At 35.5% G+C, this 24,019-nt stretch overlaps 1 protein-coding gene across 1 annotated transcript in view; it reads left to right on the top strand.

Moving 5' to 3' along the window:
* Nucleotides 1–24,019, top strand: part of pyd3 (beta-ureidopropionase pyd3) — a 224,886-nt gene that overhangs the window by 984 nt on the left and 199,883 nt on the right. The window contains exon 2 of the mRNA XM_090409693.1: nucleotides 13,171–13,430. Within this exon, the coding sequence (XP_090265819.1) occupies nucleotides 13,171–13,430 (260 nt within the window). The remainder of the gene's footprint in view (nucleotides 1–13,170; nucleotides 13,431–24,019) is intronic.

Here is a 24,019-nt window from a genome sequence, read left to right as displayed (position 1 = left end):
GTATTGAAATCAACAAATAAGGAAGTTGGTAGCTTCTTGAAATATTTGTTTGAACCTTGAATGAGTTTTCGCAAAAGAAAAATTGCAGAATTACAGTATTTCAGAGTTTGTAGAGATCATTAATATACATTAAAAATGGGGTAAGCAAAGGAAGAATCTTTGAAAGGAAGAGTTAGAAAATGAATAAACAATCTTTTCAGCAGTTTTCATTGATAAGAGGAAACCGGATTCTACTAGAGGAAACCATAAGGATTCTAGCTTGTTCATTCTTTTGTCAGACACAAGTGCTTTCATAATTTAGAACATATACCTAAATGTGAAATTTTATTATGATCATCCAGGATGACCTCCATGGAATTTGAGACATGTCATCAGAGGTTCTTCATAAATATAATATAACTTAGTCTCTGGGTTTCTGAGGCGATGCAGATACAGTAGAGAGGATGTAAAGGAAAATGTTAAATATATGATATTGGGACTGTGGAATGTAGGTTCAGGACAGATTGCAAACATTATTAAATTAGAGAAGGAGGGCTGATATGATACTATATTATATGTCAAACTTCTGATAGGGTCATATAGAATACTAGTAGATGGAATTTTTCATTTTATGGAGGGCGGGGAAAGGATTAAAGGAACTCGTCCATTAATGAATGCTGTCAAGAAAGGGATAATAGCTAGATTTTTTCTCTCATGGAGCAGTATGTGTAATTGAATGGCTTTCCTTTGGAGGTGGTGAGTGCAATAGCATGAATAAATGACAGTGATGCTATTGCATTCACCACCTCCACCCTTGAGGAGTCTTAACTCCCTGAGGTATTTGGTAATAATAATATAATCTTCATGCCACTTTTTCAACCCACACATCCAACTAGCAATCTTCATCTGTTTTCCAAATGATTAGCATCATCCTCTAACAAGAGGTTGGTCAGTCTATGGAATGTTACTGGATGTACAAAAAAGAACTTCTTAACATTTGACTTAAAATGCTACAGATTGTATTCCTTGAAACATATATGTGTTTCAAGGAATACAATCTACAGTGGAAGGTGGGGAAAGGAGGGAAAGGATGTTTGCCCTATGCAATTAAGGCCAGAAGTACATGAAATATTGTAAACTCCAGGATGTTTGTTAAAGGGGTTGCGGTTCTTGGGTGAGCATAACAGATTTCATACCATCATAATGGGTTTGAAGGCCACTCTGATGTTATGAGATTTCAGGTATTCAGATATTTAGCGAAAATTTGCCAATAAAAGTGATGGAAACCGATTTGTAGATAATTATTATGACCTATAAACCCAGTGTTAGTTAGTTTTTATTACATTAGTTTTTGGTCGAAATGATGATACTCATCATTTTGACCAAATGATGAGACTTTAATGATGAACAGTATCATCATTAAAGGACAGTTCTAAGAAAGTGCCACCTAAGTAGCTAATGTAAGATAACTATGAAAGATCAATAATTTCCTAACTTATATTCAGCAAGGGCATATATTCAGGATGTGCTATGTGTGGTGCACACCCGTGGAATAGCAATATCATCGATATTATATTTTGCATATTTTCCTTTTAAAGACTCCCTTAATTGTTTCCTGGCTTTGTGTGATTCCTAAAATTAAACACAATATACTAATTCTTCATGAAGAGGACACTTCTGGACACATAGACATCACATTTCACATTATAGCTCGGGTGTGCAATCACAAATGGGGACACTTTTGAGCCCTTTGAATAGACATACAGATGGTGCAGTGAGTCAAATTCTTAGCATTTGAGTGATTTTAAACCACTCAGAAGGTGAGAAAGGGTGTGTGCTGAGATAATAGCAGCACCGAGAAATCAGTGGCTGTGATTGGGTATTGTGTCAACTAATCCAATTGAACATTGTCATTTGTCTTTAGTTACTGTTTTTGTTTTCTGAGTTTCATCTGTTTTGCATGCGTGAAGTGTGAACTGACATGTTTAGGACACCGATATAGACAAGTTTTTAATATAATATATATTTATAGCTTTTTTGCCCATATTTACAATGGGAAACAGTGTTGATATGGAGAGAAGAGTGCAGGACTCTAGAGGGTACAGAGGATTTAAAATTGGAAGTGATCACCATTTAGTCTTGAGCAAGATAAAATTAAATTTCATATTGAAAAGAACATGTAAGAAATTTTTAAAGCAAATAAAAGTTGAGCAGCTCTCAGATGTAAACTGTAGACTAAAATATACAAACATTATTCAAGAAAAAATGAAAGAGTTTGAGAACAGGAATCAAACCTTGGAGATTCAGTGGCAAGCCCTGAAGAAAACACTGATTGATTCAGCCAGAGAGGCATGTGGTGAGATTGTCTGCAAGGATAGAAAAATCAGAACTATATGGTGGACGTAGGAAAGAAGCAGTGAAGGAAAAGAAAGTTCCTGGCAAATAAGTCAGCTTGTGCTCTTAGAGAATTATTATTATTATTCAGGCTTCTATGGAGTTGAGAGACTCATCGTGGGAGGTCCTTCTTAGGAAACACAAAATATATCATACCATTCCTTGAACTCATTGACCGTTTCTGCTCTAACTGCTATCTCAGGCAATGCATTCCACGGTTCAATCACCCTCCATGCAAAGAAACCACTCCTCACCCTCTTGCTCTTAGCTTCTCTTCGTAACTTACAGGGATGGCCCCTTGTCATTGCTCCTTCTCACTGTTCCACCAAGCGAAACAACTCCCCCAATGTTCACCCTGTAACTGCCTCTCAACAGTTTAAAATTCTCGATCATATCACCTCTCCTTCTTCTATCCACCGAGCTCTGCAGTCCACATTCCCTCAGCCGATCCTCATAACTGATATTGTACCTGAAACCATCTTTGTTATCTGCCTGTGTACATTTTCCACAGTTAATTTATCCCCTTCAAATCTTGGGGACCAGATTTGAGAACAATAGTCCAAGTGTGGTCTGATCAAGGTCTTATACAACGGAATGATAACTCTTTTATCTCTGCAGATTAGCATCCTTCTCAGTATTGCAACAATCTTCTGGGTTACTTTCACCACCTTTGCAATATGCTCCCTGAATTTCAGTTTTCTATCAATCATCACTCCCAGATCTCTTGTCTCCTCCACTTCCTCCAGTACAACTCCTCCAATCGAGTATGCATCCTCCCATCGATGGATCTCAAAATTCAAGACTTTACATTTTGCTGTATTAAACCGATACTCCCATTCATTTGCCCACCTGTCTAGTTTATTCAAATCCTCTTCCAGGGCTGCCACATCTGCACTATTACTGATAACCCTTCCCAGCTTCACATCATCTGCAATCAACTGAATATCCCCTTGCAATCCATTGATAATGTCATTAATATAAAGGTTGAACAATACAGTTCCCTGTGGAACTCCACTTGTAACCTTCTGCTTCCTTGATATTGCCCCCACCATACACAACTCTCTGATACCTATCAGACAGCCAATCCTAAATCCAGTTGACTAACTCGACATATAAACCCATGTGCTGTAACTTAAATATCAGCTTATCATGTGGCACCCTGTCAAATGCCTATGCAAAATCCAAAAAAAATGGCAGTATATGCCTTTCCCTCATCAACTGCTCTTGTCACTTTATTATAAAAAGCAATCATATTACTAAAGCAAGAGTGCCCCTTAACAAATCCATGTTGATTCTAACAGAATACAGATAACATTACCCTCGTCTGCCCAACACTGCATATAGTCCCTGAATAATTTTTCCAAGGCCTTAACAACTACTCATGACACACAAACTGGCCTATAATTAGACACTTCCAGTCTGCTACCCCTTATGCAATGGCACTATCTTGCCTTCCTTCCATTCCTGGGGTACTTTTCCCATAGTCAGATCTTCATTGAAAAGCCAGGTCAGCAGAGCAGTCAGTTCTTTATCACATTCTTTCAAAACCCGTGGTGAAATTCTATCCAGGCCCACAGCTTTACTGACATCCAGAGTACTCGGTATTTGGAACACTCTCTCCTCTTGCACCTCTAAACCATCAACCTGCCTTATCCCTCTAGTATTAAAACCTTCTTCTCCACAATGAAATACTCCAACTCAAATACTCCAACGTGCTCATTGAACAACTCCGCTATGTTGTCTGCATCAATCACTCTATTCCCATTTTTATCCCACAATGTCATTCTTCCACAATCATTTCTCCACCTACTAGCCACATAGCTAAAAAATTCCCTAGGATTTTCTTTGGATCTTAGTGCCAATCTCTTATCATATTCCAGTTTTGCCTTCCTCACCATACTAGTCACTCTCCTGGCCTGTGTTTTATATTTTTCGTGCATCTGCTCTCCATCCCTCTTCAATTTCCCAAGCGCTAATGATATCTGGCCTTCTAATTCCCCTTCCATTTAACTGTCCCAAGTTGATATCTAAGACTATTATAATCATCTGCCTTTTAATTCCCCATACGTTTTCTTTTCTTTAATACTCCTGCATGTCTATTCATCTTCCAAGTCAGAACCACGTGGTCACTCTCTCCAACTGGTGAAAGAGATGTCATCTCAGTGATTATCAGCTCTTTGGATGCTATGACCAAATCCAAAATTCTTGAACCTCTTGTTCCCTCTATTACATGTTGCCTAAGACATTAGTCCCTCAAGAATTCTAGGAATTCCATTCCCTTATTACTACATGCATTTTTTTCTTCCCAGCTTATACTGCTGTAGTTAAAATCTCCGATCATTCTTCTTGCACTTGCCAAGCTTAACTGCCTAAACATTTCTTGCTTCTCACCTTTTGTGCTTCTTGGTTTGTAGCAACACCCTTCCTGTCTTGGCCACTTCTACATCACACCATATGCTTTCAAAACCATTAGTGTCACTGCCTTCCAAAGCCTCCACTCTTAGAGGACATAAGTCATCACTTATCATAAGCAGTACTCCATCACCACGTTTTCCTTTCCTATCCTGCCGAAAAATGCTGTACCCTGCTACTTAAATTCCTGTTAGTATATCATCTTCCATCAAAAACCATTTCTCTGAGACGTTCTCCTCATCTGGTCACCTTCAAATACTCTTACAATTACAGTTTACAGGAAACCAACTTTCACAGTTCGTTATATTCTTAAAGAATCAGCCCATCATCCTTGTCAAAAAATAGGAATCATAAAATGTCTTATCAGAAGAGCCCAAACTAATTGTTCTACTTCTAATTTTCTACAGAAAACTTTCTACTGTCCAACAACACATGAAACTCAATTGCTTTTCCGAAAAGAGTACTCAACATCTTCTCGATTCTTATAATCCACCACAAAACAATGAAGATTCAATACGTTGAGTTCCAATTCCTTACATCTCCGGGATTTCAGAACCTATCGCAAGAATTCTGAAGAAATATGAGTTAACAGCTACATATTCACCTATTAACAAATTATCTTCCTATTTTCCTTCTCCTAAAGACAAACGCTCAACTATATCTCTTCCTGGAGTTTATCAAATTCCCTGCCACTGTGATCTCTCCTATTTTGGACAAACTGGACGTTCTCTTGAAAAAAGAATCCAAGAACATCAATCCTCCATTCATCACAACAAGCCTGAAAAATCTGGATTGTCTCAGCACGGGATTGAAACTAACCACAACATCCTTTGGTCAAAAACTCGCCTATTACATAGATTCCGTGATAAATTTGAATGTTTATTCAAAGAAAGTGTAGAGGCCTTACTCCATTGTCCTAACCTGAATCGGAATGACTGTATATCTATATCAAAAATCTGGCAAAGTCTAATCAGGATAACTCATTAATTCATATTCATTTTATGTTATTTAATATTATTAATTGATATCTTTATTTTAATCATGTCTCTGCTTAAAAATATTCCCTTTAATACTTAGTGATATAACATCACGTAGCTTGTTCTATTTTTAAATGATCTATTGTTAGTATTCCACCTTGTATTTTTTTTTTAAATCTGTTCTTGTAGTGCCACTGAAGATGGTCTGCTATTTCCAGACCGAAATATTTGGTTAATTAAACATCTTTCTTGTGTTTATGTGCATACATTATTCAGTCTTTATGTCACAAGTATGCTTAAAACATTAAGTCATAGAAAATAAATATCAAGAAGGTGACAAGATGTTCTGGAAGTTGTTGAAGAAGCTCAGAAATGGAGGAAAGAGTGCTGTAAAAGGAATTAGAGATGATAAAGGTGACATGAAAACTGGAGAATAAGATATCCTTGAAGTATGGAGTAATTACTTCGAAAAATTACTAAATGAAACAATCAATGACAGCACAGTGGTAAAAAACACCAACAAGGCATTCAATCAGGAATACATATCCATACTTGAAGTAGAAAAAGCCATCAAAAAGCATGAAATGTGGGAAGGCAGCTGGAGGAGATGATATTTGACCAGAAATGCTCAAGTATGGAGGTATAAAAGTCTTACAGTGGCTCTGCTGCGTAGTTCAGTAGGACCGGACAGAGGGACGAATTCCAGATGATTGGAGTAGAGCGCTCATAACACACATATATAAAAAGAGAAATAAAACTGAATGTGAGAATTACAGCGGTAGTTCTCTGCTGAGTTCCTGGTATGATTTGTGCAAGTATACTTCAGAAATGGTTGAGAAGGATTATTATTATTATTTGACACCTCCAGGGAGTCCAAAGACTCATCGAGGGAGAGTGTGCCAACAGCATTGAACGATTCTTACCCTTCCAACTACTAACTGCACTCAAACTTACTTAACTGAGCCATTAGTAGCAGAGGCTCTACCAATCGACCAACCTTTGAAAGAGAAGCTTGGTGAAGAACAAGCTGGATTCTGGCCAAATATTTATCAGACTGTCAGGATCAGATTTTCACTTTATGATAAATAGTTGAGAAGTCATGGGAATATAACAAAGATCTGTATTTAAGTTTTGTAGATCTGGAATAGGCATATGACAAGGCACCAAGAAAGAAGCTATTCAAAACACTACAGTTGTATGGTGTCAGTGGGGCATTATATCAAGCAATACTTAGTCTCAAATACTTACAATACTTACTCATATACTTTATTTGAGTTGTAAGTCAGCAGTTAGAATTGAAGGAAGTACAGGAAGATCATTTAATGTTAAATCTGGTGTCAGACAAGGATGTACATTATCCCCTCTGTTATTCATTATCTACATGGATCACATCATGAAGGAAAGTGGTATTAAACCTGATATGAAAATTGGAGATGTTAATCTCAGCTCTTTGCTTTATGCAGATGATGTTATACTTATAAGTAAATCTGCTACAAGTCTGCAAGATTCCCTGAATAACACACTACCCAGACCCGTTTCAACCTTGAAAGGTTGAAACCAGTCTGGGTAGTGACCTCTCCTTTAACATAATGTAATGATACTATCATTACATTATTTAACATAATGTAATGATAGTATTACATTTCCTAGGAGCTGTGTTTTTACATTATGAGAAAATATCAAGGATAGTGAGGGAGCTTGCTCCACCTTTGCTTCGAGTTGCCTTGGTGTTGTACTACCAGGTGGTCACTTACGCTTGGATTCGCTGATAGTTCTTCGGCATGAAACTCTTAGATCGTAGTTCTCGATCTGAGAGTTTCTCATACTGGCTGAAAAACAATAAGGGATTATTATCCCCTTAATTTGAAGAATACTTATTTGTTAATAAATGCATGCATTTATAAGCATTCCATTTAGGCTTTTATTTTTGTAGACAGAAGATGTCTTAAGCTTGCGCAGCAATAATTGAACTTTGCGTTGTGTATCGAAGCTGATGCTTGCTCGGTTGTAGGAGTTTACAGGTCCTCGCAGCAGCACTGTGATTTCATGCGTGCGCACAGCCATTTCACATCGTCTCACTCTGTTGCTTAAACTACAGGCCATATGCAATCAACGTATCTCTATCCAGGGAGTTTCAGCAGCCTTTACAAGTGTGCATGTTGCTTGGGAAAATTAAGTTACAACCAACTTTTTATGATGATGTTATTGACCAGTTCAAAGAAGAACCGTAAGGTAGAATTTGTATTCAAGTAGCTAAATTGAAAAATATAGAATATCATTTGTAAAATAAATGTTATATTTGTATGATTAAATGTACATAAATTTCTAAATATATAGTTTTAAATGATCAGTCCAGGTAACCCTCATATAACGCGGTACTTATACAATGCGGTTTCAATATAACGTGGTCTACAAATTGTAGTAACCCTTTATCTTTTCATATATTGCCGGCTTGGTTGGCCGAGTGATTAGCATATCCACTCTCCAGCCAAAAGGCTGCGGGTTCGAATCCCTCCCTGGGCATGGATGTTTGTGATTGTCTGTGAAAGTACTAGTGGTGGTAGTCGGTGGTAGATGGCGTTGGTGTTAGATGAAGGTTGGTAGAGTAGCGAGACAAAGAGTTGTAGAGTAGATGTCCTCCCTCGATGAGTCTTTGGACTCCCTGGAGGTGTGATATAATAATAATATGTTTTTCACCGCATGACTTAAAAATCAAATTTTATCTTCGTTAAATTTGTGTCTGCTCATATCGCACAGGTTTAGTTATAAGTAGCGAATTTATATTAGAGAAAACACCCTTTAGAATGCATGTACGTCAATTGTATGTCATATAAAGTGTTTATTTTGAAAATTGTCTTCGTTTTCTGCCAGGAAAGCCCATTAAAAATCATAAGTGTGTTATCTCATGCTGAGCACTTTATTTTCTGGTGAGTTACATACATAATTAATATGTAATGCTTTTTTTATGTAAAAAAATTATTTTTATAGTAATGGCCACAAATTACATTCATTGATGGAATTCTTTGGATGGAAATCTTATTAAACAAAAAACTCTCAAAGTTTATAAACATTTATAATGCAGACCAGGTGTTCAATGCTGATGAATCTAGGTTATATTGGAAAAAAATGCCAAAACGCACCTATATTTTGAATAATGAAAGATCAGCTCCTGGATTCAAAGTTTCCAAAGACAGAATTACTCTACTGTTTTGTAGTAATGCATCAGGTGATTACATGACAAAACTAATGTTTATTAACCGATCCTCAAATCCTCGTGCTATGAAAGATTAAAATATGCACTTATTTTTATTTTGCCTAAAACATTTATGCATTGCGTGTAATGAAGCTTAATTATAATTTGTAATTTTTATAATTTTATACTATGTATTTGTGTAATAGTTTATATGTTTTCTTAACTTACATGAATTACCTGAATTAAATAAAAATATTTTTTTGTTGGATATGTCATTGTTGTTTATGTAATTTTTTTAAAAAAAAATCGATTTCGGAAATAACCCTACTTTTTGTATGTGATCTGAGTCTCGCATAACACGATTTATATAACACTGCATTTCTATGGAACCTAACATCAGTGTTATATGAGGGTTACCTGTAATTCATTATTTCGATAATCAGATTTCAATCACACCTCTCACTCCCTGAATGATAGCAAGAGCAAGCGTGAATTTCAAGACCAGCATTCGCTCCTGCTTATATGGAATAAGAGAGAAATTAGTCAAAATGCTAAATTAGCTGTATACAAGACAGTGTTCAGACCAGTTTTAACTTATTGATTTGAGAGCTGGGTTAGAAGTAAAACACTTGACCAAAGACTAGAGACTGCAGATATGAGAGTCCCGAGAAAGATTAGGGGGCATGAACAGATGGCATCAATGGCAATATCATATTAAAAAATGAGGATATTAGGAAGGAACTTGACATTGTTAGCATCCAGGAATGTGTTAGCAGAGCTAATCTCAGGTGATATGGTCACTTAAACAGAATGGGAGAGGAAAGGTTAGCAAAATACGTGTTCTCTACCAGGTTGGTTGAAAAAAGACCCAGAGGAGGACCAAGATATAAGTGGATTGATATGGTAAAAAGTGCCTTAGAAGATAGAAACATAAGATCTGATGATGTTGACAGGTAACAGATTGATTTGGAGGAAAATTGTGGATAGGAGTTTAGTAATGATGTAAATTTTTCATGCAGTACTATTGTATCCTGTATACCCCTTGACGGTACATATCAGGAATTTGATGATAATGATGAACAGTGTTGACAATCTACTGAATGTCCCGTTTTCTACCAGAGCTGTTGCGGATTGTGTAACTTTGATGATAGTCAAAAGAGGTTGGAACTTGTGTATAAATAAGTAAGTAAAAGGTGTTTTTTTTTTATTTGTTTATTTTATTTTTTTTTACATCAATAAAAATGCAATCATATGATAAAATTGATGTGAATCACTTTGGAAAATTAATTTCACAATGATTACTTTTTACCATTTCTGTGCGTATTATATGGCTGTATTTAAAAATCATATCAAAATTCAAATTATCCGCATCTCAATCCAGTATTTGCCAATGATTATCTATTCTCACCACAAAGCATAAACCCTTTGTGCTTCTCACATAAACGGTGCCCTTGAAGCATAGCTATTGCTCATTTGACCTTTATGCTTGCTATATTTAAAATTATATTAATTGATAAGTATTCAAAGTTATTCTACAATTAATTGCATTGGACCAATTAAGATGAGCACTTATGCTCTACTCTTAATTCATACATCAATACAAACGTAATCATACGGTCAAATTGACATGAATTTTGTAGCAAGAGTTGCACAATCCACATGACAGCGCACCCAACCTAAATAGGCATTCAACACCAGTGATGTTCAGGCAAAATAAAATTAGGAAAGATTAGCTGATTTATGATACTTAGGCAAAAATTCTTCTATGCTAATTAAGTTATTTACATGAATTTTCCTCCAGTTTATAATTCTTTTCAGTATGCCAACTCGTGGTATTTCATTATTGTAACATATCATCTGTATAATTGTATTATACATATCTGGTAGCTATCCCGATACATGGAAACAATCTCATATCTGTCCTATTCCAAAAAAAAGAGGCATAGTGTTTCAGTACTTGTCTGTTCTACAGGTGCTTCCATGGTCACTGCTCCAGTGAATTAGCAATCATTCCTTCACTTTTTGTTTCACCCATTAATACAAGAGTTGTAGCTGCTCAGCACCCTTTTACTATGCAGCTGCAAACACACCGAACCAGCTTCTATTCAACCTCTTTTATTCTGTCCACCTCTATCCTCCGGAACAGCCTTCCTCAAATCCAAGAAACTTGGCATTCTCGTTCTTTCAAGAGCCCATTTTACACCTAACCAACTCTTCACTATATACAAATCCCAAATTCATCCATGTTTAGAATACTGCTCACATTGTTGGGGTGTTGCATCTAAAACTTCCCTTAAAATCCTTGATACCATCCTGAGACATGCAATTAGGCTCATAGATGATCTCTCTTTCTCTCTCTTGTAGACTCATTTCAACCTCTATCTCAGAGGCATAGCATTTCAGTACTGTGGCTGTTCTACAGGGCAATCATTCCTCCACTTTTTGTTTCACCCATTAATACAAGAGTTGTAGCTGCTCAGCACTCCCGAACCAGCTTCTATTCATCCTCTTTTATTCTGTCCACTTCTGTCCTCTGGAAAAGCCTTCCTCAAAAAGTAATCCCAAACAGCTACAACCTGTAACTCTTCAAAAAAAAAAAAAAAAAAAACATGAATAAATTTTTATTTCAGTCTTAATTTGCACCCAACACATGGCACTGATGGGATCAGTATAATAAAAAAAAACATAAATAAAAATAGATCAGTGAAAGAAAAAATGTATAAATCAGTAGTTTTATATATTCATCCTGTAACAACGGTCTGAACAGAAAAGCTGTTCCAAATACTACAATTATATGGCGGAAATGGGACACTTTAACGAAGCATTATATAGTCTCTGTTTCAGTTGTAAGTCAGCACTTGGAGTTGAAGGAGATACTGGAAGATGGTTTGATGTAACTGTTCAACATCTATATGGATCACATGAATGATGACAGTGGTATTAGTTATGATATTAAAATTGGAGAATATATTCATATCAAAATTTAATCTCAGCTCTCATTATAGAGACAATGTTATGCTCTTATGTAACTTCCATACAAGTTTTTGGGATTTCTTATTTAAATTGAATAACTGCTTTAACATATTTAATGTGAAAATCAGCAGTAAAAAGACACTAAAAATAGGCAGAAACATCGAAAACAACTGCATAATGAATGGGAAACCTCCAGAAGGAAAAACATTTCAGCTATATAGGCACAATTTTTTATTGAAGATAGCAAATTAAATTTGGAAATAGATAACAGAATTAATAAAGCTGTATAGTAGGGATCAGTTGAATAATTTATATAAAATAAGAGAGAAATCAGTCCAAACATTAAAGTAGTTAGATACAAGATGTTCAAACTAATTTTAATGTATGGATCCAAGAGTGTTAGAAGTAACACGTGATCAAACACTGGAGACTACAGACATAAGGGTTCTGAGAAAAATCAGGGAAAGTGAACAGATGACATCAATAGCAGAATCATATTAAAAATTAAGATCTTAGGAACTAACTTAATGTTGGTATTCAGGAAAGTATAAGCAAAGCTAACACAGGTGGTATGGTCACTTAAACAGAATGTAAGTCAAGTTTAATGCCAGGATGGCAGAAATGAAATATGAGATTTGAAAATATTGGAGTTCTGACAGATAACAGGAATTTTGTAATAATGTGAACTCTTCATGTAGTACTCTTGTATTCTGTACACCCCCTTGGAGGTATTAATTAGGAATTTGATTATGATAATATGTAAAACAATATTAAAAATGTCAAAAACACAAGAAAATAATCAACTAATGTGAAATTGAAAATATTTAAAAAACAATTAAAAGAATTAGACAAAATAGAAGAACGAGGAGAAAATTGAGGCATGTCAATAACAGCCAATAAATTCATCAGAATGTAATGAACATAAATAGAATGGACTAAAAAAAGAATGTAGTAGTAGTAACATTAATATGAAATTTGAAAACCAGATACAAAAAAATATCAATTTACTGACTGAAAAATATGGACTGTCTGTCTAAATCTTAATGTAAATGCAACAGGCTTAAGCATAAAGAAGAAAGAAATGCTTTTTCATTGCATTGGATTAGAATTTTTAGATTTTAAAATTTTAAGAAAATAATTTAAAATTTATTTTTGAGGCTTTTTCTCACATTACCATGAACTTTGTTTTTTTTTAGAATTCTTATAAGGTATTTTCCACCTTGCTTATATATTGATTTTCAGGCAGCTTGATCTCCCAAAGGAAGCAGTAATAATTGCTGATGAGGAGAAATTTGAACTTAAAGGATATTTTGTGGAAGCTGAGCTTGAAGAATTGCGACAGCCTCATGTTGTCACTGTAGGTCTTATACAGAACTCGATTCAACTTCCCACCACTGCATCTGTAACAGATCAGAAAGAGGCTTTGTATAGGCATATAGAACATATGATAACTGCTGCTGCCTTATGTGATGTAAATATTATTTGTTTGCAGGAAGCATGGAGTAAGTAATTAAGACTTGAAATTCATTTTGAAGTAATTTAAAATGTATTAGTTTTAAGCATTACCATTAGACACAGATTTAAGTATTACCATAATTTTTTCCTTTTTATAACTTTTGACCACATACACTAATGATTACAAATTCCTTGTCTGTAAAATATACCATTAACTTAAACAAAATTATGTATGTTGTTTTCAATAATTTTATCCATTCTTTTAATAAGTCATTAGTATATTACAGAGCAGATTAAAGAGCACATACGAGATCATTCTTAGTGAAGAACAGGCAGGCAGGCTTCAGAAAGAATCGCTCCACATTGGACAAAATCTTCATAATACAAAGACTAGCAGAATTATACTGGAAGCATAACAAAAATATCTATTACTGTTTTTATAGAATTTAAACAGGCATTTGACTCAATAAGTAGAGTTAACTTTGTTAAGAATATTAAAACAGAAGCAAATTGATGAGGATACCCTAGACTTAGAAAAATATTATAGTCTCACAGAAGCAATAATTAAATTCAACAGTCTAACAATAGATAAACATTAGTAAAGGAGCTCAAGGATGTCCCATCTCCTCATACCTTTTTAACATCTACCTAGAGGATATGGTTAACCAAGCTTTGGAAGGAGAACAAGGGGTCAACTTAAATTATTATAATTTAATAGCATAAAATATGCAGATGACATTGTAATGATAGTGAACAAAAAAGAAAAAATGGTGAACCTAATAACCAAACGAAGCAATATGGCTAAAGAATACAGCATGACTATAAATACGTCCAAAATGAAAATTTTGGTAATTGGAAAAAATGAAGAAAAAGTAAACTTCTCCTTGATTGGATCAACAGTTGAACAAGTAAAACAGTTTAACTATTTAGGAACAGTAATAACAGAACACTTAGTATCATGACCACTATTAAACATAGAATTGACTGCATGGTCATCATTTAATAAGCTAGGTAAAATCTTAAAAAATAATAAAATCTCCAAACCTCTAAAAATAAAATTATATAATGCAATTATAATACCCACTGTGCTATATACTTCAGAAACTTGGACGCTCAAGAAGACAGAGGTACGAAAGCTGGAGACTTTCGAGATGAAATGTCTCAGAAAAATAAATAAAATAAAATGGACAGAAAAGAAAGGAAAATAAAATAAATGAAACTGTAAGACAAGACCTAAATTATACAGACTCATTAATAGAAAAGATCAAAATAAGACAACTTCAGTGATATGTATATGTTGAGAGAGTTCCGCTCGCCAGCCACACAAGCAACCAAGACTCCTGGAAGTTGTTGTGGAAACACGGAAGACTCAGCCTGTCTCCGATGGAAGAGGACAGTAAGTAAGTATATTTTACAAAACAAGAAATTGTAATCATTAATGTGTGTGGTCAAAAGTTGTTGTTATTATTATTATTGCTACCACTACTACTACTTTATTCACACCATTGATACACAGTCAAAACAAAATATCATCCAAACAACAGTTTGACTGGTGTTAGAGCAATTAAAGACTATATGATTATAATGGGAGACTGGAATGGAGTTGTGGGAGAATTCTCGCTCTCACCACTCCATTAGGCAATGCATTCCATGGTTCAACCACCCTCCATGCAAAGAAACCACTCCTCGCTCTCTTTCTCACAGTTTCCTTTCGTAACTTCCAACTAACAACCAAGTGAAAGAACTCCCCAGTGTCAACCCTGTAACCACCTCTCAACAGTTTAAAAGTCTCAGTCATATCACCCCCCTCCTTCTTCTATCCAAGAAAAAAAAAAAGCCATGCTACCCCTGTATGAGATCAGCTAACTCACTTTCAAATGAAAAAGCCCATATAAAGATTCCTCTCATAACAATCAGAATTGAACTCTGGCCTTTTCCAATTGAAGGGCACAATGTATCATCGTTCTTCCAATTGTGCTCTGTAGAGAAAGAAGAAAAAATTATGGCTATAGTAATTATGGATAAAGGAAAAAATTATGGTAGTGCTTAAAACCAACATGCCACCACATTATGTCTACATATTCAACATAATGTTTGAAAAATTATTATCATCATCAGAGACATCCAGGGAATCAAGGACTCATCAAGGGAAGACATACATCACTCACACCAGATATTAGACCTTCTCTTAAGCTCATTTGCACTGGATGCACTCACTACTTCAACAGGCAAATTGTTCTACTCACTCACTCACTGCTATATGAGAGAAAAATCTAGCCCTTACCTCTTTTTTTTTTGCTGCACATAAAGTTAACTTTCACAAATGCCCCCCTCCCATTCTCTACCCACCTTTTATATAACAAAAAATGTCATCAATTAATAACTTATAAAACCTTTTAAAAAGTTTATAGACCTCTATCATATCATCCTTCTTTCTCCTGTTTATCAGCATCTGCAGTCCACATAATTTCAATCTGTCCTTCAATCTACACTCTATAATCTCGATATCATCTTTTTTACTCTTCTTTACACCCTGTCCATAGTTTCTTTATCTCCTCCTAACCAAATCTGTGGACAGTTGTCCAGTGTGGTCATATCAAGGCCTTCTAAAGAGGCAAAAGGATTTCCTTACCCTTGATTAATGCTCATTACATTGTAATTATTTTCTTAGTTGTGTTTGCAATTTTTATTATATGATCTTTGAACATTAATTTCCTATTTACCATAATTCTAAGAATTGCAGCCTCATCAGTTTCTTGTGACATAATCCCAACAATATAATATGCCATTAGAAATCTCATCATGCCAAAATGCATAACTTTACGCTTACTAACATTGACAATATCCAATTTATTATTATTATTATTAATAAACTGGAGAATATGGGATTGGAATTTATATCCTAGTCCTCCAGTTTATGCAATATCCTTTCATGTGATGTCTTATTAAATGCCTGAACAAAATCATCACTATCTGATGGCTGATTTATTCAGCACAGCAGCAACATTATTATAAAATATGAGCAAATTGCTAAAACATGACTTTTTGTTATCCCATATATCCAATAATCACCTAGTTATCTATAACATTGAGCATTGTTAGAAAAAGTTATCACTCCTTTGTAATGACATGGAAGAACTAGGACCTAATTCTTGACAAAGTTAACAAGATCAGTAATAACAGAGGACTTCAACTCAATTCTAGCAAGACAAAGATCATGGTTCTCAAAGGAAACACAAACAGAGAAGCTCTTGAGAAACAAATGTATCTTAATGGAGAAAGAATTGAGGAAGTCAGCAAGTTTGAGTACCTGGGATCCATTATTAATGTGAAGAATTGCTGTTCAGAAGATGTCAGAAAAAGGTTAGGAATGGCTAAAACAACAGTCAGAGACCTGTCTAAAATCTGGAAGGATGGATCTATCTCCATGGGAACAAAGTTGAGGATTTTGGATGCAGTTATTTTTCCAACAGCAACTTATGGATGCGAGACTTGGAACCTAAAGAAGTCAGATAAGAAACGGATATCTGCTTTTGAGATGTGGTGTTACAGAAGGTTGTTGAGGATATCATACACTGAAAGGTGTACAAATGAATGGGTGTTAGAAAAGATTAGTAGAACTTTAAGGCTCCTTAAGGATACTGACAGAAGAAAATTAAAATATTTTGAACACATAGAAAGGATGGAAGGAGGACTTCTCGGAACAGTAATAGAAGGTAAAGTTCCTGGAAAAAGAGGCAGGGGTAGACCATCAATGAGATGGATGGATGGATGGATGGCGTGTGTGGAGTGACTGATCTTCAGAGAGTTGAGGCTGCCAGAAGGGCAAACAACAGGACTACATGGCGAGGCCTAGTGTGGAACATCATCAAGCATCGGAGTGACCATATGGCATCTGTAGATGCCCAGTGAACACAGAGATATGCAATAATTACACTAGTGACCAAAATTGTAGAAACCTTTTGGAAAAAGTGTATTTTTGAGGTTTGATGGCTCATAACACCACTTTTTTTGTGTAATACCATAAAATTATATAACAATGGAAAGATAATTTAATCAAGAGTGTAATGCAACAAAGTTTGTTCAGTTATCTGTATTCTATGAAAAGTTATAGCCAAATAACCAGAAAACAGAAGCACAACTTGCTTAGGTTGTGCTTCTGTCTTGATATGAAGTAGCTTTCCTTCATTTGAATGTAGCCAATGAGCATGAGCATTTAGAGAGTCAATCAGGTGTCATCTTGTTTTGGCAATGAGCCAATAAGGTCACAGTAGGATTCAGCTATTGGTATCATGTATTGGAGCTGAGAGGGGACATTTGTCAGTGTATTATTGTCAGTGTATTTGTCAGCGCCGGCCTGGTTGGCCGAGTGATCAGCGTATCCGCTCTCCAGACAAAAGGCTGCGGGTTCGAATCCCGCCGTGGGCATGGATGTTTGTGATTGTCTGTGAAAGTACTAGTGGTGGTAGTCGGCGGTAGATGGAGTTGGTGTTACATGATGAAGATTGGTGGAGTAGTGAGACGAAGAGTTGTAGAGTAGATGCCCTCCCTCGATGAGTCTTTGGACTCCCTGGAGGTGTGATATAATAATAATAATAATAATAATAATTATGTGATTGCTATCAAGTTGGTTGGTTTTTTTGGTGTTCTTTCATTTATTGAGCTTGTAAAACATAATAAAATTAAAGAAATGGTGCAAAGAGTTGACTGGTCACCTAGAAAGCGATGTAAAATAGTACTATTAAGTGAACAAGGCTACAGTTATGAAGAAATTAGAAGAAAAATTGGTGGAAACTTAACCAAATGTGGCATTTCTAAATTTTTGAAGAGGTATAAAGAGACTCAGTCACTACAAAACCAGACTGGTAAAGGCAGGAAAAGGTGCACGACAGCAAGTGATGATAGAAGAATTGAAAGACTGTGCCTACGTGACAGAAGAAAATCATCTGGGTGTATACAAGATGAAATGGCGCAATACAATGTGAAGTTGAGTGCAAGGACTGTTCGGCGCAGACTGCAGGAATTTGGTGTAAATGCTAGAATTCCACGAAAAAAGCCATTTTTATCTCTCAAACAAAGGTTTGAAAAGATTAAACTGGGCTAACACCCATGTTAACTGGACAGCGGAACAATGGGACAGTGTTATTTGGAGTGATGAGACCAAAATCTCCCTGTTTGGTAGTGATGGCATAAAATACGTAATGAGAAGATTTGCATTCTGATTGCATTATACCTACCGTGAAACATCCACTTAGTGTTATGATCTGGGGGTTGTATGACATCGAAAGGTGTGGGCAGAATTTGCATGATTAATGGGAATATAAATGCCCCAAAATACATAAATGAAATACTTGAGCCCAAACTGAAGCCTTCCGCACATGATCTTTTCCAAGATAATGAAGCATTTATATTTCAACAGGATTCAGCTCCATGTCATGTTGCTGCAAGATAATCGTATTCCACTGCTGGAATGGCCTGGGAATAGCCCAGACCTTAACCTAGTCGAAAATCTATGGAGCTGACTAAAGAACCTTGTTAGTCAGAAGAAACCCACAAATAAAACCCAATTAATAGAAGCAATAATTCAATCTTGGTTTCACATTATAACAGCTACAGAACTAAAAAACTAGGTTCACTCCATGGGAAGACGTTGTAAGGCCGTAATTAACGCTAAAGGTTACTCAACTAAGTATTAACTCACAGTGTGAGAATTTTTGTATATCTCATTTTCTTCTATGTGTTTCGCTTTTCTTCTTTATAACTGCTGTTCTAATAAAAAAATCCTTCATAAAAGTTATTGCATTACATTCTTGATTAAATTATCTTTCCATTGATATATAATTGTATCGTATTACACCAAAAAAAGTGGTATCGTGAGCCATCAAACCTCAAAAATACACTTTTTCCAAAAGGTTTCCACAATTTTGACCACTAGTGTACAATAATACCATTTTGTGGATGCAAAACTAATTTTCATATTCAGCATATGCAGTAGAAAGGTAATGAATTATTTAAAAAAAAAAATTCCTTTTCATACTTTGAATTGAGTAAGCAAGCAACGTGACAGAACAGTGGTAGAAAATACTTGAGGAATGCAACCAGAAGAACATATTAATACTTAAGGTAAGAAAGTCATCAAAAACCTGAAATTGCTGTGACTAGGCCATAATTCTAATTGTTTTCTGATTCTGATTTTTCTATCCATAGAAGAATCAAAATGTTATACTATCTGTTTACGAGACAATGTTCAAACCAATTTTAAGTTATTGATCTGAGAGCTAGGTTAGAAATAAAATACTTGATTAAAGACTAGATACATAGATATGAGAGTTCTGATAAAAATTAAGAGAGTGAACAGATCCATCACTTGCAGAACCATATTAGGAAGGAACTTGACATTGTTAGCATTTAGGAATGTGTGAGCAAAGCTAATCATAGTGGTATGGGCATTGTTGTGTCCTGAAAGGGCTAAGAAATGTTTAATGTAAATTATTCAGGTCACAACTTTAATGCAATTTAGGCAGAGAATATGGAACATTGGCAATTGGATAAGTGTAAGCTGTTTACAAGTCCAAAACAAATATAAATTAGGAATCACATAAATTTGTATAGTAAGCTTTTATATATAATCTGTATTAACTGTGGACCAGATATAGATCCATGTAAGCTGACAAATCCACTTAAAAAAGACCAGTCTCTAGTACTAAATTAGCAAGGCCAATGAGTCAGGGTTCAAGAGTCACTCTTGCCATCCTGCATTATGAAAAAGAAGGGAGGGAGAGAGAGAGAGAGAAGTACTGGAAAAGGAAATCTAAGCGTTTTCCAGGAAAGGAAAGCGGGCACACGTGCAATTAAAATAGAGGGAGCTAAGGAGATTGACGTTAGCTCACGTGACCGCGTTGGCATGCATCACGAAGATCGACAATTGCCGAGAGGAGAAAATTAAACAAAAAGGCCTTGCAAGCACGACTTGAGATCTTTTTTTCCTGGATTCCTGATCTCTCGGACAGTGGTCGAGCTCATCGTCGGGGAAGTTTCCTGGCCAGTCGGGGAAGGCATTTGGTTCATCTGTCGTAGCATTCATATTGGGCCAAGCTATGTCCGTGCTCTAGGATAGCTGTGCGTTGTCGTGCGACGGAAGAACCAAATCGATGCCGGCCGTACAAGGCAACGTTACCATGCTACCTCCCAGTTTTCCCGATGAGATTCTACTCACACAGATCGACGGAGGATATCCTCTAAAGGGATTATATTGTAGGCCTTGATGACCAAACAAGGCAGGAACAAAATTTAAGAATTCAAGGACAGAGATGGTAATCTAGACTTTTAAAATCCTATTTCCTGTTATAGAAGAGAGTGAATTCCCTGTGAGAACATTTGTAATAGACTAAGCTTTAAGGGACTGTAAGAATAGCCTGCAACTAGGCATAGGCCCGAAATAGTGTCGAGATTTGTTTGCCCAAGAGGCCAAGTAGATATCTGATTACGCTAAGCTCAATGTATAAATTATGTTATTGTGTTAACTCAAGGCCACATGCATCAGAATGGCATGATGATTACCTATGAAATTATACAAAATTGATTATATTAGTGGTTATTGCAATTTAATATGTGTAATTAGTATAAATTATTTAGAGCCTTTGATCTAAATTGAGTGCATCCACACTAACCTGTTTGAATTGTATAATTGTACATCTCCTTAGGGCTCGTTAAATTGTTTCATTTATGTACTTGCCTGATCTGCTTGTGTTATATGAATGCAAAACCACCGCTCATAAAAAAAATCAACGAACTAAGCGGGATAAACTCAAGAGAATAAATATATTAAGCGAGCCACGACTGTAAGAAAGAAATAAGCAAGCGGAGGGATAAGATTAATCCTGATTCTAGTTATCATATATCACTCTGAAGGGGTCACCCTGAGCAAGAATCCTTTCTATCATAGGTATTAGCTGGCGCAGTAAAAAAATAAATGTGTTAATAATTATAGGGTGAACTCCATCAGATTGTTGTGTGATAAGTTGATGTTTAGAAAGTAAAGAGGCCAATTAGACTGCAAAGATCCTAAGAAATAAATAAATTTAATAGGAGACCAGCGATTTACTTGCATATGTGAAAGAGCTAAGATAATAATAGCCATGTATTAAACAAATAAAAGAGGGATCTCAATAAAAAAGAAAAGGGGGTACAATACGATATATAAATAGTATACGATAGATATATACGATATATATACAAATAATAACGCGGCCAATAGGATTTGATAGAAGAGAGAAAGGATATTTAAGTAAGATAAGGTATCGTGGTAAGCCAGCTATAAAATTCAGAACGAGGGTAGGAAATAACGATAACAGCATCTATAAAAAGGGAAACAAAATATTCTGCAAATTAGAGGAATTTCCTTACTACGTATTCAAAGTAACATTTATGCAATTTTACTTGAGAAGAGGGCAACCGACCTGGAATGAAAAAAAGAATATGATTGGATTACGAAATAGATAGAAAAATAAGAATAAAAGAAGGAGAGATATCAAAATGGCAACATGGATGTAAGGACAATGAAACAAATAGGAAAGATGAATGAAATTGTTAATGAAATGCTGAAATATAAAATAGACCTCATTGCACTACAAGAAATGCAATGGCAAGGACAGGGGAGAATTGATAGACAGCATTATAGTGTTATTTATAGTGCCCCAATGAATGAACTGGTCAGCTGTGTACTGGCTTCATAGTAAGCAAGGAAATATGGAAAAGTATGTTAGAATACGAAGCTATTAGTGACCGAATATGCAAAATAAGATTAAAAGGAAAATTTAGAAACATTACTGTCATTTGAGCTCATGCACCAACTGAGGAGAAAGAAGAAATTGATAAAGATCAATTTTATGAGCAACTTGAAGAAGTTTGCTGCAAGACACAAAAGTATGATATTTTAATAATCATGGGCGACTTCAATTAAGAGATAGGGAGAGATGAAAATCAAAAGCAAGTGGCAGGAATATTTATGTTACATGATAACAACAATGAAAATAATGATTTACTAATGCAATTTGCAATCAGAAACAAAATTCATAAAAAGCACATCATTTGTATAAAGCAATTCACCTGGGAACTTGGAGGATACCAGGCATGAACGAAGTAAACCAAATTGATCATGTTTTAGTCTTGAGACATCATTTCTCCTCTGTCATTGATGTCAGGGGCTGTAGAGGTCCTAATTGTGACAGCGATCATTATCTAGTGAAAATGATTATAAGAGAAAGATTATCAAATGTGATAAAGATGACAAAAAAGAAGGCTGTTATGGGACATAGATAAACTTAGTAATGATGTAAAGGAAGCTAAGAAATACCAAGATAACTTGAAAACTAAATTAAATAAAACTGAAAATAACATAGCTGATAGATTCAATAGTATTGATAGAAAATGGAATAGAATAGAATATATGATTAAGGAAGCTGATGCTGAAAACTATGGTGAAAAGAAAAGAACTCATATTGAAGAATGGTTTGATGAAGAATGTGATGTAGCTATAAAAGAGAAGAACAGAGCCAGAGCACAAATGATGTAGCTAATTACTAGAAGTAATCAGGAGAGATACAATGAACTTAGAAGAAAAGCAAATAATATACTAAAAAAAAAAAGAAAATGATTATGAAATAAATAAAAGAAATAGAACAACTTAATTATTATTATTATTATTATTCAGACCTCCATGGAGTCAAAAGACTCATCATAGAAGGTCCTTCCTAAGAAACACAAAGTCTACCAAGACTCATCGAGAGGAGGTCCCCCCTAAGAAACACAAAGTCTATCATACCACTCCTTGAATTCATTGACTGTTCTCGCTTTCACCACTCCATCAGGCAATGCATTCCATGGTTCAACCACCCTCCATGCAAAGAAACCACTCCTCACCCTCCTGCTCGCAGTTTCCTTTCGTAACTTCCAGGGATGGCCTCTTGTCATCACTCCTTCCCGCTGTTCAACCAAGCGAAAGAACTCCCCAGTGTCAACCCTGTGACCACCTCTCAACAGTTTAAAAGTCTCGATCATATCACCTCTCCTTCTATCCACCAAACTCTGCAGTCCACATTTCCTCAGCCAATCCTCATAACTATCATTGTACAGTCCTGAAACCATCTTTGTTATCTGCCTTTGTACCCTTTCCACAGTTAATTTATCCCCTTCAAATCCTGGGGACCAAATCGGAGAACAATAGTTCAAGTGTGGTCTGATCTGGGTCTTATACAACGGAACAATAACTGTTTTATCTCTGCAGGTCAGTGGCCTTCTCATTATTGCAGCAATCCTCTGTGTTACCTTCACCACCTTTGCAACGTGTCCCCTAAATTTCAGGTTTCTATCAATCATCAACCCCAGATCTCTTGTCTCCCCTACTTTCTCCAGTATAACTCCTCCCATAGAGTATGCAGTGTTGGATTCTGATTATGTAGAGATTAGAGTAATTATTATTTGCTTCAGAATCTGACTTGATATTCCATCACAAAGGCTAGACTTGTAAATATTATTTAATGTAAACAACTTATTTTACAATTTAATATTCATATAACTACTTTAATTTTATCTAATATCTAATTATTTAATCAAAGATATATGTATTAATAGTGAT

This window comes from Typopeltis vanoorti, chromosome 20 (assembly GCF_054136105.1).
Source record: "Typopeltis vanoorti isolate ZY-2024b chromosome 20, IOZ_Tvanoo_1.0, whole genome shotgun sequence".
Lineage (NCBI taxonomy): Eukaryota > Metazoa > Arthropoda > Arachnida > Uropygi > Thelyphonidae > Typopeltis > Typopeltis vanoorti.
The sequence above is the reverse complement of the archived record's forward strand: the minus strand, read 5'-3'. Positions and strand labels throughout refer to the sequence as shown.